Raw genomic sequence first — 19,395 nt, 5'->3', positions numbered from 1 at the left:
TAGTGACGAGCAGCCTCTCCAGGCTCTGCTCACACACAGCCATTAGCATGGAAAGTCACTGCTAGCAGAGTTACATCAATGTTCTCCTAGCTAGTCAAGAACAAGGCAACACCCGCAAATGCCCCAGCCTTGCACACCAGGAATGTGCATCTTGCACTGCTCAGGACCCCTTTAGCCCCGAACAGAGTAAGCTGATTAAAAGTCCATCATTTCATCAAAGGGAGTGAATATGCACCAGCCTTTTTAACCTGAGTAGAGATTCTCCAAACTCTTAAATCAAAACATACTGGTTTAGATAAACGAATAAAAGAAGTTTATTAACTAGAGAAAGATTTTAAGTGAGAAGTGGTAAAGGAATAAAAGTCAGAATTGGTTACAAAAGATAAAACACGCAGGCTATTTCCTAAATGTTACTAATCTAAATAATATTTGAAAGCAAAAGAATTTTTCTCACCCAAAACTTTCAGCAGTCCATACTACCTGGAAAGACCATTCCCCTCTAGTTCAGTGATGGTTCTTTGTCTTTGAAACAGTCTTGCTGCTGTGAGTAGACAGAGGAGAAGAGATAATGTATAGGTCTTATTTTATACCCTCCTCCTCTCTTTGAGGAATGTTCCATGAAACCCTACCAAAACAACCAGGGACACCCCTCCTAAGCACAGAGCGGATGGGGTCTCTGTGGGTCCATGTCCAGCCACAGATGGTCAGAGGCAGCCTGAGGACCCAGACAGTCACAGAGCAGGTGGGGTACATGGGGGGGAAGGACAGAGTGCTGCCATTGTCTCATAGCCTAGAAGGGCAACAACAGAAGCCAATTGAGTGAGGCAGCGCCCCAAATGATTCTTTGAGCCTTCCACTCCTAGCTGTGCTTTGACCTTTTCTGCAGTCTGCAGCTAAAATCTACCTCAAAATAACACTTCCATTTATCTGAACCCTGGGTTAGCCAAAAATTCAGTGTTCCCCATGGCATTCAGATACATGGGAGCATATCATACTTAAGACCCGTACACTGGTTACCCTAATAGCCATCTACAGGTTTGGCTTTTAAAGGCAAATTAGACTTCTAAAAACTCAACTCTTTTTTTTTTTTTTTCATTTTAAGACACAAAATACCTGAAAATAATTTCCTGCTACTTTTCTGTTAAGGATAAAATTCAGTGGGGATGTAAGGCTTTATAAATGATACATCATCAAGGAAACCAGGTAGTTTATGCCCCAAATTTAGGTTTATTTAACAAAATAAATGTTCAAATTTCCAAGGGACAATTTTTTTAATTTACGCGTTCCCCCAGCATTTTTTGAAATCTCCACGCTATAGCATTGTTATGCTAATGCGTGAAAACTCAAAGTAACTGGCTAGAAACCTGAGTGAAATACAAATTGAAAAGTGAGTTGTGAAGGATAGATTATTAAACTTCTTAGTGATTTAAAGTATTAGTAATGGAGGTGACATTTTTAGTCTGACCCTTGTTCTTTCAATTACTGAATTTTCTTTGACGTTGGTGAAATATGAACTGTAAATATTAAGACCAAAACATTAAATTTAAAAATAAAAATCTTCCCCCAACCCATTTTTATAGTGACTCAGAGTAGATATTGATGATTGATGAATTTCAATCTTTGTTTTTTTAATACAGTGGATCAATGCATAGAGAAAGACGCAAGTTTTTACGGTCTGCACTGAAAGAACTAGCTACTGTCCTGTCCGATCAGCCAGGCTTGTTAGGTCCCAAGGTAATTGCAGTAGTTATATTTGGTGGGTATGTAGCCTATTACATTTTCTTTCAAACTTCTTACAATAAGCTAATTTTTAACATGTCTTGGAAAAAATTCTACTTTAAAAAAGGTAAAATCTATACATATAAGGTGTTTGTTTTAGGAACTAATTGATATTTTTCCTTTTCCAGGCACTTTTTGTATTTATGGCATTATCCTTTGCTCGTGATGAAATTATTTGGCTTCTTCGTCATGCAGATAACATGCCTAAAAAGAGTGCAGATGACTTCATAGATAAGTAGGTTAACAATATTTAGTGTGGTACTTTAAATCTTTATGCAGAATTAACAGGGAAAATATATTTGAATGTAAGATGATCTGTGCAGGAATCATTGTGGATGTATGTGTGAATTAGGGCTGTTCAGAAAAGTGGAAATTTCAACTTTTCATTGAACTACTAAACCTTGAAATTTTAGCCAAAAACTGGAACTTTTTGATGAAAACTTAAAACTTGGGGCAGACAGCTGATGCTTTTCATTAAAAATTTAGTCAGAACCCCAAATGATCTTGGAAGCAGTTCAGATGGAAAAATTTTGACTAGCCTTGGTTTGTGTAAACCAGCTGCTTATACTTTTTGTTGAAGCAATGTAACAGAAAATTATATAGATAGAAATTAGTTCTAAATTTATCTTGCATTGTAAAATTACTAATACCCCAATCCTATGGAGAAGTTCAAGTAACTAGTGTTAAATCAGATAGCCCTAATCCAGTTGTACAAAGTGCCATACATAAACAAGCAAGGTGGCAGCAGGAGACCTGAATAAAGAAATGATTCTGATGGACTTCGGGGGAACAGCACCAGCTCTCTTTAGTAGCCAATCCAGGAACTTCTTTGTCTTCAAGTGGACTAGCTAATCTCTGCGAATCTCTTCTCCCATGAGAGTAAAAACTGACTGGAAAATTCCTTGAAGGTTTGCTATCAGTAGAGCAAGCTAACCATGAATCTCTTCACAACAGTGAAGATCGAGCTTTCTGTGTTTTACAATTAGAATAGGAAACCCTGTGATTCAACCAGTGATCTATTCTCCATCCACTGGGGAGAGTCAGCTGATACATCCCATTCACTTGGTTCCATAGGTTTTGAGAGAGAGAAAACTAGATAAAATCTGATCCTTATAACACCATGCTGGCACCCATTAGCTGTTAATCCTAATATTTTTCCTTCAACAAATCTTATATGCTGAGTCTGTGGAATACTAGAAAAACTACATGTAAAGGCTTGGTTTATGAAAAGAAAACTCCTAACAATATTGGCTATCAGATCTCTTCAATACTAATACCAAGAAGGATATTCACCTTAAACTTATTAGCTTACCTAGGAGAAATTACCCTAGTGTGTACAACTTAACCCTGTGCCATCTGTGGTATGCAAAAACCCTTTGCACTCAGTGTTTGAGGAGCCATCAGAGGCCCTTCTGTGAATGTTGTCCACTGTGTGTGTCACCCTTCACTATGCAGGTCTGAGGGGAGTGGAGAACCTGTCATAAATCCCTTGCTGGGTAGTTCTTAGATGGAGATTAAATACAGTGCTGCATGGGCTCACGTTCCTTTTCTCAAATCTTTGTGTTATTTACTTGTTTTAGGTAACCGTTCATAGTGATTGTTTCCTTGGACAGGAGTGTGGGGAGTTTCCTAATGTTCCCTCAATAAGGTGGCTGTTAGATAATCCCTACCATCATTTATTTACAGGCTGGACAGTAGTTCTCCTAGAACCAGAAAAATTACCATTAACATATGTTGTGCTTATCTTATTCACATGTGCCATAACCTAGGTTTAGTCTAGTTAAAATTCTAGACTAGGATCTTAAAATTCTAGTTACTTCGCCATCTGGCTTTTGCAGGTCAGAGTTTTTGTTCTGTTCAGTAGCTCCAAGTGTGAGGAGAGGCCTTCATATCCTATCGGAGTGACTCTTCATATGTATTAAAGAAGTATACTGAGCTCCTGTTGGGTGTCCAGAAAAATCACTACCTTTTGGGTAGAACAGAAAATCTCTGGATTAAATCTATCAAGTAACTACCTGGCAATCAGTTCACAGCTTCATTTGAAATTAAGTGGATGTTTAGCACATTAACAGGTATGGTTTTCAGACAATGCTGGGAGCCATAGTCTAAGGCCAGGTCTAAGGCTAAAAAATTAAGTCTACCCAGGTCCATCACTTGTGGGAGTCGGACTGAGTGTTGGATAAGATGATCTAATTTCCCCGGGGTAGACAGTGCTAGGTTGACAGAAGAATTTTCCCATTGACTTGCCTACTGCCTTTTGGGGAGGTGAATTAACTATGCTCATCAGAGAACCCCTCCCATTGTTGTAATGAGTCTCTACACTGAAGTGCTCCGGTAGTGCATCTGCAGCGCTGCAACTGTGCCGATGTAGTGTTTCAAGTGTAGACAGGCCCTCAGATAGTGCTGCTCCTTAGTTCTTTGTATAGTATCACTCGTTGTGGGTACTGCTAGGCATAGCCTGTTTCCAGACTAGTGAGCATCCAGCAGATAAAGAGACTTTGATCTTGTAAACTGATTTATTTTTAGTAGGTAGAACTTCCAGTATGAAAGCCTCTCCATTATAATTATTATTTAAGTCATATTTCACAGAATTAATCAATTTGATTAGTAGATGATACAGACATTTCAATTGGGGTGCTAGTGGGAGAGGGAGGATTTCTTTAGAGAATAGAGTTGGATCTAAAAACATTCCTTTGGGGCTAGAGCCTTGTGTTTTTTACCCTTTGTCTTCTTGGTGTTCCTCCTTACAGAAACTCAGATCTACAAGGCGAGACCAATATTTTCTTGGTTTTCCCTTCTCACTGAAAGACTCTAGTAAATAATTTTTTTTAAAAGAAAACAGTGAAAGCTTAAGGCCAATATACTGTTCTAAATCCTTTGTAAACAAGTGTTTCTAGTGGAAAGGGCTCTATCTTGACTTCTTTCAAGAGGGGTATGTTTTTGTATTTGTAAACTTTTCCTTTTTTTTTGCTTCCTAAGGCACATAGCTGAACTGATATTCTACATGGAAGAGCTCAGAGCTCATGTGCGAAAATATGGACCGGTGATGCAGAGATATTATGTGCAGTATCTCTCAGGTTTTGATGCTGTGGTCTTAAATGAACTTGTGCAGGTGAGGGGCTGTTTGTTCATTTGTTTTTATAAATACATCTGCACGTTTGCCAAAGAGCTTGTTTAGTTGTTGTGTCTGATGTGGCATCTAGAAATGCATCTCACTTTGTATAAAACTTTGCTGCATTTGTGCTGCTTAAATAATAACTTCTGCAAAATAAAACAAACCAAATAGTTCATGGTTCTGCTTTGTGCTATAGAGGTTGAGCTTTTGGTGAAAAAAAATCTATATTCACCTGAAGGTACAAACTGAAATAGATTAAGATTCCTGGCTGTGTTCTTTCATCAAGTGACTGGCAAGAACTCCTGTAGCTTCAGAGTTGTAAAACTATTGAACCACCTCACCAGTGCATGGTACATTCCTGCTTCCATCAGTGTGAAAAAGGAACGGACAGGATCTAGACTACACAAATACCTCTAGTAGCAGTAAGTTGCTTTTGATAAGATTTTGATAGTCTTTTTTTTCTTTTGTGCTATTTCTTCTTTATGAGATCTCTGGGAAGCAGCACAGTGCCCTCAGTTGCTGCTCTGAGAGTAGTCATAAGATGTAGTTTATCAGCATAATGGAGACACCTTAGCCCATACTACTTCACAAACATCCTGAATAGGAGGGAGAGACTGACTGACTGGAGCCCTCTGGCTCCCCTTATAAGCCTGCTGTTGGGATAGATGAACCCATTACTCAACATTAACTTCAGGATCCACTCCAGAAATACTCCATCCATCCACCGATAGGTACCATAACCATGCCAGCAACATTTCATGATCAGCAGTATCAAAGACGGTTGAGAGATCTGATAAAATCTTTGTGGACTCTTGGTTCTTTCCATTGTCAGCAAGAAGCTGGCAAATTGTGCCGGTGGAATCTCACTCACACTCCTACCACTAGATTGGCCAATGTGAAGGAAATCTGAGGACTCTAGGTATTGTCAGAAGTTGCTTTGCCACAATCTTCTCTATTCGGCTTCCGCTCCCAAAAGAGATGAGGTGATAATGATTAGTGAGAGGGGTGTGTGTGGTGGTTTTGGGTTTTTTTGAGCAAGGGCCTAATGTTATGTTTTTGTATTAGCTTGAGGGTAATTTACAGCAGGGGGAACGGGCTTCACAGTTGTGGCAAACATGGAAGCACTCACTATGGAGTGGAAAACACATGCAGAGGGATTCAGCACTTATGTCACTTGGTTTCTCTAGGAATCCCTCTTCACAAAACTGTTTCCCAAAAGGATTGTGTATGTTCTTAGGACTCTCACACACCTGATATTCTAAAATGTGGTTCCAGTTCAAGTAGAGTGAAATCCTGGCCCCATCAATATCAACAGCAAAACTCCGATTGACTTCAGTGGATTCTGAGTGTCAGACCAATGTTCTACTTCAGAGAGCAAGGAGAGACATTTTGTCTTCTGTGTTGGGAAATTTTAGGTGTAGAACTGCAAATGTCTCAAAAGAAATTTCTGACCGCAGAGGAGAACATGCTCACAAAGTTCACTGATTTCTCTCCATCTCAGAGGGGTGGTTGGGGCTACCTTCAATATATGGACCTCTTTGCAATAGATCTACCTACTAAGTTACTGTTTTTTTACACAAGAGACAGCCCCTGTACCATGGAGATGGACATTGATATCCATGAATACCTTTGCTATTTCATAGGGAAGGACTTTTACATACACCTTGCATGGTTTCATAGATAAGAAGCCTGGCCAATCTGAGGAGAAATGTGTGTTCCAAGATGCTGATAATGACTTACTATCTGAGAGAGATCTGTTTCTCATCCCTACTGGATATGATAGTGCTCAGTTCGTTAAGTTGAAGGTTTCTCCACATTTGATATCCTAGCACCTGGGCACATCATCTCCCAAGTAAAGTCCCTGTCTTCACTAGCTCCTGAAAGGGTAGAAATAGAGAGGTTCAGTGCTTCAAGGTAGCTGCTTCAAGTTCTCCCGTCTGCTCAACAGGAGTTTGTTGAAATATATGTAACTGACTGGTGATGAGGTTCTTCACTAGTGTCATATCTCTTGCCTGTAAGGCACCTTTTCCTGCTTGGGACGGGCCAGTAGGGCAGAGAATGCAGAGATATCACAAGAAAATTCCATGTATTTTGTCAGAGTAGCTATACCTAAAATACCAGCGGCCATGGCTGCAAACCAGAGTGGTAGAGCATGGATGGCTCAAAACTCTCAGATCAAGAAAGCCACTAACTAATATTTATTTATTTATTTTATTTATTTGGAAAGTGACTTTTAACTCATCATTGCCTGGGGCATGGGCAGGCTAAGCAACAGAGCTCTCAATCAGACTTCACTATGTGATTCTTGAAGGCCAGGACCTTTTGGATAGTATTAAATATGCTGATATTCAGCAAATGATATTTCCATAGCAGCAGGCAAAGCAGACAAGTTTTGAGTTTATGTAAAATAACTTGCCAGGAATAGAATTGGTATCTTGTGAAAACTGTTTTGTTTTTAAAGCTCAAAGCAACTGGAAATTAGTATGATTAACACAATATTAGCCAAATTATTTTCTGCACCTAGAGGATGACCAAGGTATGGAATGGTGATCTATAGTGTATTTAGACTTTACTCTTGTGTGACCAGTAGAGGGAGCTCACATTTTGCTAATCTGTACTTCTGTCCACATGAGTGCATTCATTTCTTATTTAATTAGATTGTAGATATTCAACCTAATTATTGTAAGTGGTGTAAATTCTGTTTTAATTATTGAATTTAATACTGTAAAACAATAACAACTGTCCACAGTTGTTTACATTTTAATTCTTTTTAAATTGTTATTTAAAACTAAGTGAATACTTGGAGTTACACTGATTTGGAATGATTTAAATCCTTCTAGCAATTAAATACTTGCTTTTTGCTGCTTATATATGTTTCACCTGTCATCAAATCATCCTTATCTATTATCTGGAAAAGTTATAACTATAAAAGTTGTACTCTTATTTCTTCATAATTACATGCTCCGAAGTGATGGTATAAATTACATTTTTTCTGAATTTGACATCAGTGAACCCTGAGAGATGATTTCCTAGACACAGTAAATGACCTCTGAGCTCTTTGTACAAATGTACATTAAGATGAACCATGAAATGAGGAAATGATCATAATACCGGGTTGAGTCCTGGAGCTAACTACTTTTAGTCCTTGACCAATACCAAAACACAGTGATAGGTTGAAGTGATTAAGTTGTGAGATCCAATATCTTTTGAAACTCCATGTCTGAAAATCCAAGAATATTGACCATAATCAGAATTAACCGAAACAGTAATTTTTATATACGTAGTCTTCCATTGCAATATGGTCTTAGTGTTTACAACAACTGCTATCTCTGTGAAACAGTACTTTTTATATTTTCTGAAATCTTCATATCTCATCTTCCAAATGGTATAAATTAGTGGTTTTTGACCTTTTTTGTTTGAGGACCCCTACAAAATTTCGAATGGAGGTGTGGACCCCTTTGGAAATGTTAGATGTCTGTGGACCCCCAGGTTGAAAACAAATGGTATAAATCATATCTAACTGTCGGTTCATGAACTGCTAGTTATGGAAATCATAGTTGAAGTAGGATTTAATGGGAAGCAAGGTGGTGAGCTAGTGTGGTCATGTGTTTAATAGTCTGTCTTGCAGCTTGCCTGGTCTAACTTTTGCATGCAGAGAGGTCAGGTGTCCATCTAGATCAGCAAAATACTAGGAACAGAAAAATGTGTAGTGACTATTGCCTGAATGACTAGGCTGTAGAGAGTGGAGGCTTTACCTAGAATGCTCATAACAGTGCACTGTTTACTAAAGTATTGCTTAAATTCATTTGCAGCTACATAGGGATTGTAATATTTTTTTCTCATCACTGGCTGAGGACAGCTTGGAAAAGTTTATTCGTTCCAGAACCACTTGCGCCAGTCTTCTAAACTAAGGCTTCCTCTAGAGATACTGTTTTCTTGTTCTTAAAGTTAACTTTTTAAGAAGAAGTTTAAAAAAAAGCCACTCTGGTGTGTATTTATTAAATTTGTGGACTTGATTATTCTTGGTATTGTTTCTGTGAAGCCATTAATGTGTTTCCATTGTTTTAGAATCTTTCAGTGTGCCCTGAAGATGAATCAATCATCATGTCCTCCTTTGTAAACACTATGACTTCCCTGAGTGTGAAACAAGGTAAGTCTGTTCAGATGAAGAGCTCAAGCAAAAGTGGACTGGAGCTTAGTCTCTATTACTTTGAAGCTCAGGCTTTCTGGTGTTTTAGGATCAGAGATCTTTTCTCTCAATCCCATTCTGTATGGTGGCTGCTACTCTCCATTCTTCTTCCTCCTGTTTGCTTCCTGTTGTCTTGTACAGCCCCATCTGCTTGATACATCAGTGCGCATTCAGCAAAGGGAAATTTATTGGAAGGAATCCTGATCTCTGATTTTCAGAAATTAGTATTCAAGTAAGTTTCACATTGCTTTTGCTGGCCCAGCTATAAATGGGAAAGAGTGTACCTGGAATCTTAAGCAGGAGTGAAACACTTAAATCAGGCAAAATGCACTTTCATTGCTGCTGCACATACATTGTCATGGTGTTCCACTGATTTCAGTTCACAGAATTTGGAATGCTGCAACACAGCATCAAAGTGATTAAGTGAAAGAGGAGGAAGAAAAACAGTGGGATAATAGAGCGTTGAAAGTATTAAAAATTACTTGGTCTTCTCTGTAAAATGCACAGTGGGCAGAACATCTTTATTACGCAGTGGGCATATTAGAGCAATGTCATGTAGTGGTATGTCAAATTAGGCTACTATAAATTCAATTTCTGATAGGCATGTTAACCTAAGGGACTCCTTATGTTTAATCTTTAGTTACCATTGTCGGTGCGCACAATCTAGGGTAACAGTGTATTGTATTATTGCTTTTCTTACTCTGAGGGGACCAGAGTCCAGTCCTTGAGAGGCAACTTCACTTGTTAGGCTGTGAGGAAGAGGTCTGCAAAGCAGCTATGTGGTCCTTATCATAAATTTACCAGGCTTAGGATAGACACACAAGCCTTTGTAGCTGCAACTTTGACAAAACTGTTACAGTTTTTCTGGTAGTAGTCCCACTTTTTCATTTAAAGTAAGTGTTATTCATAACTCATACATATAAATGCTTATCCACTCAAAGTCAGGTTTATTCGCATGATCATATACGCTGGGTTGGAATAATTTTAAGTAAATTATCAGACCAAATCTAACCTTATTCTCCTAAAGCAGGCGTGGGCAAACTTTTTGGCCCGAGGGCCACATCGGGGTTGCTAAACTGTATGGAGGGCCAGGTAGGGAAGGCTGTGCCTCCCCAAACAGCCTGGCCCCCGTCCCCTATCTGACCCCTCCCACTGCCTGCTCCGTGACTGTCCCCCTCAGAACCCCTGACCCATCCAATGCCCCCCTCCTCTCCTTGTCCCATGACTGTCCCCTCCTGGGACCACCTCCCTCTAACCACCACCCCCCTCCCGGACCTTCACCTCCTATCCAACCCTCCCTGTCCCCTGACTGCCCCGACCCCTATCCACACCCCCACCCCTTGACAGGCCCCCTGGGACTCCCACGCCTATCCAGCTGCCCCTGTTCCCAGTCCCCTGACCGTCGGTCCCTAGCCACCCCCTGCTCCCTATCCCCTGACTGCCCCCTGAGACCCCCTGCCCCTTGTTCAACCCCCCCGCTCCCTTACCGTGCTACTCAGAGCAGCAGGAGCTTGCAGCCCTGCCACCTGGCTGGAGTCTGCCGCACTGTCTGGCAGGAGCGGCAGGCCAGAGCACTGGCGGCGTGACGAGCTGAGGCTGCAGGGGAGGGGCCGAGGCTAACCTTCCCTGCCGGGAGCTCAGGGGCTGGGCAGGACAGTCCCGCGGACCGTAGTTTCCCCACCTCTGTCCTAAAGGAAGTGTACATTAAGAACCTTGGTATTAAAATTGTCCTTAGAAAAATGATTGAGTTTTTGTGTTCATATTTACTTTTTAAAGATTTTATTTTAGTCTGTGTTTTTTTCTGATGCAGTTGAAGATGGAGAGGTGTTTGACTTCAGAGGAATGAGATTAGATTGGTTTAGATTGCAGGTAAGTTTTAAATGTATGTACTTCTGCATGTATGTTGTAAGGAATTACTTGTTTTTAAATTATCTATTATTGCCCATTTAACTGTGTTTAACTTACAAGTGAGTGACAGATATTGAAAGGAGGACAACTTAATATACTGCTACAAAATAAAATTTATTACAGATCAGAAAGAAAATCATAAGGTTTTTAACTGAGAATTAAAAAATTAAATGCTCAAGTGTCTAAATACTTCATGCTATTGCATGGCCAGCTATATTAACAAGGTGTCGTTGTATATAACTGTATTATATTCCATTAGATTGGTCATTGATTGCATTTGAGATAATCAATATAAATAGCATATCTAGTATTGTCTTAGTGGTTTTCACGTCAGTAAAATATAAGGGAAGCTTAGAGTGTGATTGTTCTCTGAAAAGTGGCTCTAAACATGTCATTGTCTTCTGTGTTTGTTTCAAAGGTTCCTTAGTTCCAAACTCCTTCCCTTCCCGCCCCCCTCCCCCCCCCCCCCCCCCAGCCAAATAAATGTCAGTACTGGAAATGCAACCGTGGATCTGAAAGTTGTGTTTTTCTGGCTCTTGCATTATCACCAGTAATACAGATTCCTCAAGTTAGCTTCTGATCTTATTTACACTTGTACAACTTTTCTCTTATGAGTCTGCACAGATGTAACTAATGGCAGAATTTAGCCCTACCATTAGAACTTAGTTAACAAATCTGGTGCTTGAACCAAAATAGAATACAGCGCGCTCAGTCCCAGTAATATTGGCCCTGCAGTGCTAACAGGATTAAAAAATAATTAAAACTTATTTATGTTTGTAGAGTAAGTAGATGCAATTCTGACTACACACAGTGAAACAAATCTGTTGAATGACTGCTGTTTATACATAGTCACTTGCCAATGTATGGCCGTACTTTTCATTGTCTTTTATTACACCCTTAATTGTAGTAGACCCCAAATTACTTTTACAAATGTAAATTGAAATACAAATTTTGCATAGGTAGAGCTTTCCTTTGCCTGAAATGTGACATCTGTTTAAGCATCACATTGCCATACCACGCAACCAATTAAGGAAGAAAGCGAAAAATACTGTGCATTGTTGACATGGAAGAATATTGAGATAGATAGAATGAAATTTGGCATAGACATGGGTTTTGGGCTGCTACTCTGAAACAAAATCACTGTAGACTTCCAAATATTAAGAGAATAATATTCAAAATAATATTCCTGTTCTTGAGTGTTTTATTGGAAAGAAAAGCAAAATTCCAGATTGTCAAGTGGCAGGCCAGTCATCTTTCTGGGAAAGTATTTTTAAGATAGCATAAAGTGCCTGGTTTTCCTCAGCTGTGCAAAGAAGCTGTAAAGACAGGATTGGAAAAACATGATCTCCCTTTTAATGTAACTGTTTTTCACAAATAAAACACATGCTCAAAGATCTTTTTGGATTTGGACCCAGGAAATCTTTGGCTACAGATGTAATGTGTCTAAAATTCTTAAATTAACTTCCTCGCATGTAACATCTGCAACAGTAGGAGAGTAACACATTCTGATTGTAATTGCAGGGAGCTGCAGCAATATTTGTTTTAAAAAGAACTGGAAGGTCTCTTCAACAGAACATTAGTAGCCAAATCTGAGGTATTAGATCCTCAAATGAACTCTTTGTTGTGATAGAAATAAGAAAACTCCTATTTAAAAAAAATATTTCACTTTCAACAAAAATTGGTTATTAGCAGGGGAAAAAACCCTAGATTTTGTTATTAGTTAAAATTAAGCATAAATCTGAATAGCATTACATATCAGACTCTTCTCCTGTAGTGCATTAAATGGAAGGGTACCATCTATTTTTAAATATAAATGGAAGCTAATATAAGTAATAATAACTTGTCAGCCATTGATGACAGATAATTCTTGCCTTGCATTTTTTCAGCACTTTTCTGTAAAACATGAGTTTCATACAGGCATACTGTAAATCCTGCTTTGTAACTCACCCTTTGCTGATATGAAAAAAGAGAGTAACTATAATATTGTCTGCTAAAGGGGGCACTGACAACTTGAAATCTAATCATTTTTTTAAAAGTTAGATTGTTATTACACCTGTTCCTGAATTTCCTTGCCAATTTTTATTTAATCATTTTTCTACGTTTTACAGTGTCTCTCCAATTGCTGCAAGAAAATACACACAAACACACGGCTTATGATTCAAAAAGTGCTGTGGGCTGCGCAAACTGAAAAATAAAGAAAGTTAATGTTTCTCATATCTTACTTATAGTAATCATTGTGTACTTTATAACAATAGCAAAAACAAAGCAGAATTTACCATTTCTTATTTTACTGTGCTGAGATTAGACTATATTTATAGAGTTAAAATGGAAAGCAAAAAAGAGTGATTAGAGATTTTGTTGGGTATGGTGATTAAATAGGCAGATTTTCCTAAAGCCTAATATCCTAATATCAAATTTTCCATAAAACATCTAAGTTGAAATCCTGTCCCCACAGAACTTCATGGGAGTTCTGCCATTGTCTTCAACAGAGTTGGACTATCACTACTAGCATGTTAAAAAGGAAAGTACATGACATTTGTCAGAGCTTTTAGACCTTTCTTTTAAAACTCTGATTATAGCTACCATTTAGAAGCACAAAACTGAAATCTTTTTTGCTACCCATTTGTTTTCCATCCATCAGTCACTGATATGTTGTTAGAAGACTGTTCATGAGTACTATCCTGCTGATGTCTTTTTGTTTTTAAGGAGTGAATTGAAGCATTTGTTTAAATGCTATACATCAAGAATTACATACACAACAAATGCAGGAAAAATTATCAGGTTAAATTTGGAGTGAACTAGCCTTGTCTTGGGTCCCTTTTGGCCCACCTATGCTTTTTTAAAATGGGAAACTTATAGTAGAATCCTAATTGAGATTTAAAACTGTAAAATTCATTTAATAGCTGGAGATGCAGGAGAGGATAATTGTCTCCCATCCTCTTCAGTCTTTGCAGAGTCAAGCTGCTTTTTTGCTTCTTCAAAGCTGTTCATTCCTCCACCCATTTCTTACATTTCTGCTTCCATCTCTTCCTATATGCCTGTTCAAGCTTCTTTTCTGATTTCACATTGTCTCCTCACCTCACAGTACCACATGCACCTGGAGTGATCTTGCAATAAAATGTATGGCTGGATTCTTCCTTCTGCTCTTTCAGAAACTTTGGAAAGTGTTACGCCATGAAGCATTCTGTGTTGTGTTTTGTTGTCATATTCACTCCTGCCTTCAGATTGTAATTTCTTCAGGACTGCTATTCAGCACAGACCAATCTTGGTATTAATGCTTTGATCCACTGTTCCATTTCTAGCTCCTATCTCCACTTCTTGACTGAAGGCAGGATCTACAGGTGATATGCTAATGACATCGGGAAAGAGCAGCATTCCTAGAATTAACCAAGCACTGTCCAAAGACTAAGCTGAGATACTGTTTTGGCTGAGATGTTCCCTCTTCTACTAATAAGCAGGCTTTCAAATGGACGTTGTTCAGATTCTTATCACATGCAAGAGATTGGTTTTGCAGAGCCTACTAGCCCAGGAAGCTGCTGGCTTATGCCCATGCATTGAGAGCAGGGAGTGAGGTTGAGCCTCTCTGATTTTTTGAACATCTTCAGTCAGGGACTGCTGGCAGAATTGGGTCCAGCTCTTCCTCATATCTACTCTTTCCCTACATCTGCAAAAGAACATGTATAGTTAGTAGGAGAGAGAGGTTCTTGATGTGTGCGAAGTGGGCTTTTTTGAATTGCAGCGTCCATCAGGGCTGTGCATGCAACCTGTGTCTTTTAGTGCTAAGACATAAAGGGCAATTTGACTGTAACTCCTCCCTGAGGAGGAGTTGGGATTTACCACCTGTAGCAACGAGACAAAACCCAGCAAGCATCTGACCTGCTACTCCTATGGAGCTTCAGACTTATAGACACTAAGGTCATAAGGGACCATTATGATCTTCTAGTCCGACCTTCTGCACAAAGCAGGCCACAGAATCCCACCCACCCACTCCTGCAACAAACCTCTAACCTATGTCTGAGCTATTGAAGTCCCCAAATCGTGGTTTAAAGACTTCAAGGTGCAGAGAATCCTCCAGCAAGTGACCCGTGCCCCACACTGCAGAGGAAGGCGAAAACCCGCCCAGGGCCACTTCCAATCAGCCCTGGAGGAAAATTCCTTCCCGACCCCAAATATGGCAATCAGCTGAACCCTGAGCATGTGGGCAAGACTCACCAGTCAGATACCCAGGAAAGAATTCTCTGTAATAACTCAGATCCCACCCCATCATAGGCCATTGGGCATATTTACTGCTAATAGTCAAAGATCAATTAATTGCCAAAATTAGGCTATCCCATCATACCATAACCTCCACAAACTTATCAAGCTTAGTCTTGAAGCCAGATATGACTTTTTTGCCTCCACTTCTCCCGTTGGAAGACTGTTCCAGAAATTCACTCCTCTGATGGTTAGAAACCTTCGTCTAATTTCAGGTCTAAACTTCCTGATGGCCAGCTTATAACCAGTTTCCAAACTGTTTGGTGAAGCAAATCTGTCTTCACCCTCCTTATTTTTGATTTGTAAATTTCCCCGTTTTCTCCTCTCCCCCCCCAAAAAAAACCTCCCACCCCCTTCATTCAGTTTCCAGTATTTATAGCAGGGGTAGATGCCTTGGGCCTCCCACCATGGCAGACTGCAAACTATCAGGGTTTAAACCCTGCCCAACTCGGGCCAGACTCATCCCCCTTGTTAATGGCCATAGTTGGCAATTTTTCTGATTCAGGGCGAATACAAATCGATAATGTTTAAAAAATTAAATTTAATGTTTTTAAATTTTAAATTACATACAGGTATATTTTTAAAAATAAACCTGTATAAAATTAAATTTGAAATTGACAACCTGTGTGAAGGTTTAGTAAAAGAGATTTACTATAATCTATTAAAATTACTTGAATTGAGAAAAAAATAACTATCAGAATTGTTTGCCAGATATAACCCTTTAGGAGCCACCTTGCCTCATTCAATCAGGCTAGGTCCAGTATCACCTCAGACAAGTGGATATTGGATGTCATCACCTGTAGTTATCCCATTCATTTGTACACCCTCCTGACTACTCACCTCCCTTTCCGATCCCTCTTCAGGGACCCCCTCACAAGACTTAAAAAATGCAATACTTTGCAAACTTCTCTACAGCTCCTATGTAGAGTAATAGGAGGAGAGGGTTTTATTCCCAGTAATTCCTTATTCCGAAGAGAAAGGGGAATCTTTGTCCTATCCTAGACTCAGAAGACTGAACAGATATATGCCTCCTCAGATTCAGGATAGTAACACTTGCCTTCATCACTTCATCCATGTCTACCCATACTTAGATGACTGGCTGATCAGACGCAGATTACTGCAGGAGGCAGCAACGAGCCTTGAATATGCTGTATCCCTGTACATCTAGCTGGGCTGCCTAATAAGCTAGGAAAAAATCACTTATGCAAATTGCAGATGATAGTTAACAGGAGCCCGGATCAACTCCAAATCAGAAAAAAAATAATCTGCCCAAGGATAGGTTCCAGTCATTACAAGAACTCAGACTCAAATTCACATCGGAATGAACTACCATCAGTGTCTTATGTCCACTAGGAATTTACTGTGAGATAGCTAATGTACGTTAGTTATGCTATATAACACACACCCTTTTTTTGCAGTAAAGACAAAGCCTATCTTGAACCAATTGCCCATACTATAGTCTCACCTACCCATGGGTGGAGATTGTGGGGACACAGAGGGGCACCCCTCCCCCATCCTAGATACATCTCAGAGCTGATGAGTGGGTGGGGTCAGGGGGATGCTCAGATTTCTCCCTTAGTCCTGCTTCCTCCCCATGGAGGAATGTTGAGGAGGCAGGGCGACACAGTGACATTCTGTGCCTCCCGGTCACTGTGCCCACGTGGGCTGTATAAGGGGAGGCCAGGGAGCAGCTCCTGTTGACTCACCACACAGCCCATGTGGGGAAACTGACCAGGCACAGAGCACCTGGAGTTGCTGCTCGCCCCCGCACCTCCTCAGCCTAATGGGAGGCACAGAGGAATGTGGAGGGGGTCAGCCAGGTGTCGTTTGGTAGCAGGTCAGTTTCTCCCTCATGGGCTGTGTTGGGAAGGGCAGGAAAGCTGCGACCTAGGAGAGGCAGGCGGCTGAACTGCTGCCCAAGCGTCTGTGCAGTGTACAGCCCAGGTGAGTGACAGAGTGAATGACTCCTGTGGGAATTGGAATTCTGCGTCTGGCTCAGCTGCTGGGGCATGGTTGGGAGGACGGGACTTCCTCTTCCCTTGGAACAGCTGGGGAGGGGTCAGACCCACCCCCAGGAGCCTCCCTGACTGCATGAAGCACCGCACCCCTCCCCTGCTTCATGCCCCCATCACTCCTCAGCTGCAGCGGGAAGGTTACTGTATGGGGAACTTACCCCCCCATCCACCCAACACCCTTGCATCCGGACCCCCCCCACTGAGCCCCCTGCACCCAGACCCCCCTCATCAACCCATGCACCCAGACTCCCCTGTTGAGCCCCCTGCACTTGAATCTCTACCCTGCTGAACTTTACCCCCCCCCTTGCCCCTCCAAACATAGAAGTCAAACTACACCTATGCACTTAACCTCCAATTCATTCTTGGTTTCCATCCATACACCGCTTCCGGACTTCTTGGCCCATGCTCTTTTTCCTGTACAACTTGATATCTTCTCTCAGTCTACACTTTCCTCTCCAAAAAGTCTGATTTGTTTAAGGGAAGAGGCAGAGAAGCGGAAGGATACTTTTGGCTACGAGATGGTAGCTTAGCAGTAGCTCTGCGGGAACATTCTGTGCTCTGCTGTGACAGTACTGCTTGGTCCAGAAACTTTACCCCCGTGTTGCTGTCATACCATGCCTTCAAACAGGAGATGATGGCAACCCCTTCATATGGAAATTTGATTGTAAAGTGTTGTGGGTTCTAAATTTAAAAAAAAAAAAAAAGGGATGTGGGATGAAGACAGGGATTTACTCCAAGCTTTGATATTTTTAAAAAGCATGGGTAATATACGTGCTTCAGCCACTCTTTAAAATTGCGTTGGGCTGAAGAGACGTTTAATAACTTATATACAACTACATATCCACATTATCTGGCTGAGTTGATTATAGATATAAAAATCTTAATGTTGTTAAACTATTGTCCTTACTCTGTTATGTCCTTACAGGCCTACACCAGTGTGTCTAAGGCTTCACTTAGTCTTGCAGACCACAGAGAACTTGGAAAGATGATGAACACAATTATTTTCCACACAAAAATGGTAGATTCCTTGGTGGAGATGCTGGTGGAAACATCAGACCTTTCTATATTTTGGTATGTCATTAATTTGACTCTAGAAGCTTTGTCTTTATAACTTTGGTTATGTTAAGCCTCTTACACATGCAGTTTTTAAACAGCATATCATCTAGGAAGATCCAGCAGTGGGAGAGTAGATGATAGTTCCTGGTTTTCTGTTTACAGTGACTTTAGCCAGCAGTGATTTTTGTTGTGTTCCTCATTGAAAATCCGTATAGCAGACGTATGCTTTGATTCATTAAAGGGCACCACAGTCCCCATGGTTATCCATTATTTGCCTAGCTGATATGGAGTTTGCCCTTCAAGATGTACATTTCTCATACAAAGCTGATAAGCAGGCGATAACTCTGCTTTTTATTTACTTATTAATAGATTTGCAATACATTTATCGTAAGGATCCTGGCTAATAAATATATTATATTATATAAAATTCATCAATCAGTGTCAACTAAAAAATACGCTCCCCTCCCAAAGTAAGCTGTATTTAACACCACAATACTTTATAGTATTTAAAAACAAAATCCCTTGCTCAGAACAGTAGTATGGAAGTTGGAAAAGGGCTTTTCACCAGCTACAGATTGTAAATTATATTTCACCCTATTTTAATTGAGAAATAGCACTTGCTTCTGGATTGTGGGAGCCAAATAGAAGACTAAATTTGTTAGTCTCTAAGGTGCCACAAGTACTCCTTTTCTTTTTGCGAATACAGACTAACACGGCTGCTACTCTGAAATAGAAGACTGTAAACCACTTTCATTTTCAACTTCAGGACTCAGCCAGTTTCAACTTCAGGACTCAATTTTACCCTCCAGGGAAAAGGGGAGCTAACTGGAGCAAATCTGGGGTGTGGTGTACAAGAGAAGGGGAAAACAAGGCATGTTTTCTCTCTGCTATAAAATCAGTCTGGCGTCAAGTGCCTGGTAAAGGATACATTTTATCAGGAGTCCAAAACTTGGTGCTTCAAACCCTACATTTCCTTCAGAAATGCTTTTATTCACAGAGTGTTAATTAGAAATAGCTAAGTTCAGTATTTATTTTTGTATCTCCCATCCCCCCACCACCCCAAAAATCCATAGTGACTA

At 40.2% G+C, this 19,395-nt stretch overlaps 1 protein-coding gene across 4 annotated transcripts in view; it reads left to right on the top strand.

Annotated features, from left to right (window-relative positions):
• Positions 1–19,395, top strand: part of NCKAP1 (NCK associated protein 1) — a 114,321-nt gene that overhangs the window by 52,113 nt on the left and 42,813 nt on the right. For all 4 annotated transcript variants that reach the window (XM_077829461.1, XM_077829460.1, XM_077829462.1 and 1 more), the window contains exons 11-16: positions 1,638–1,734; positions 1,908–2,014; positions 4,759–4,891; positions 8,963–9,044; positions 10,894–10,952; positions 18,186–18,331. In XM_077829461.1, the coding sequence (XP_077685587.1) occupies positions 1,638–1,734; positions 1,908–2,014; positions 4,759–4,891; positions 8,963–9,044; positions 10,894–10,952; positions 18,186–18,331 (624 nt within the window). The remainder of the gene's footprint in view (positions 1–1,637; positions 1,735–1,907; positions 2,015–4,758; positions 4,892–8,962; positions 9,045–10,893; positions 10,953–18,185; positions 18,332–19,395) is intronic.

This window comes from Eretmochelys imbricata, chromosome 11, assembly GCF_965152235.1.
Source record: "Eretmochelys imbricata isolate rEreImb1 chromosome 11, rEreImb1.hap1, whole genome shotgun sequence".
NCBI classification, from domain to species: Eukaryota; Metazoa; Chordata; order Testudines; family Cheloniidae; genus Eretmochelys; species Eretmochelys imbricata.
Note: the sequence above shows the minus strand (reverse complement) of the source record. Positions and strands in the feature narration are given on the sequence as shown.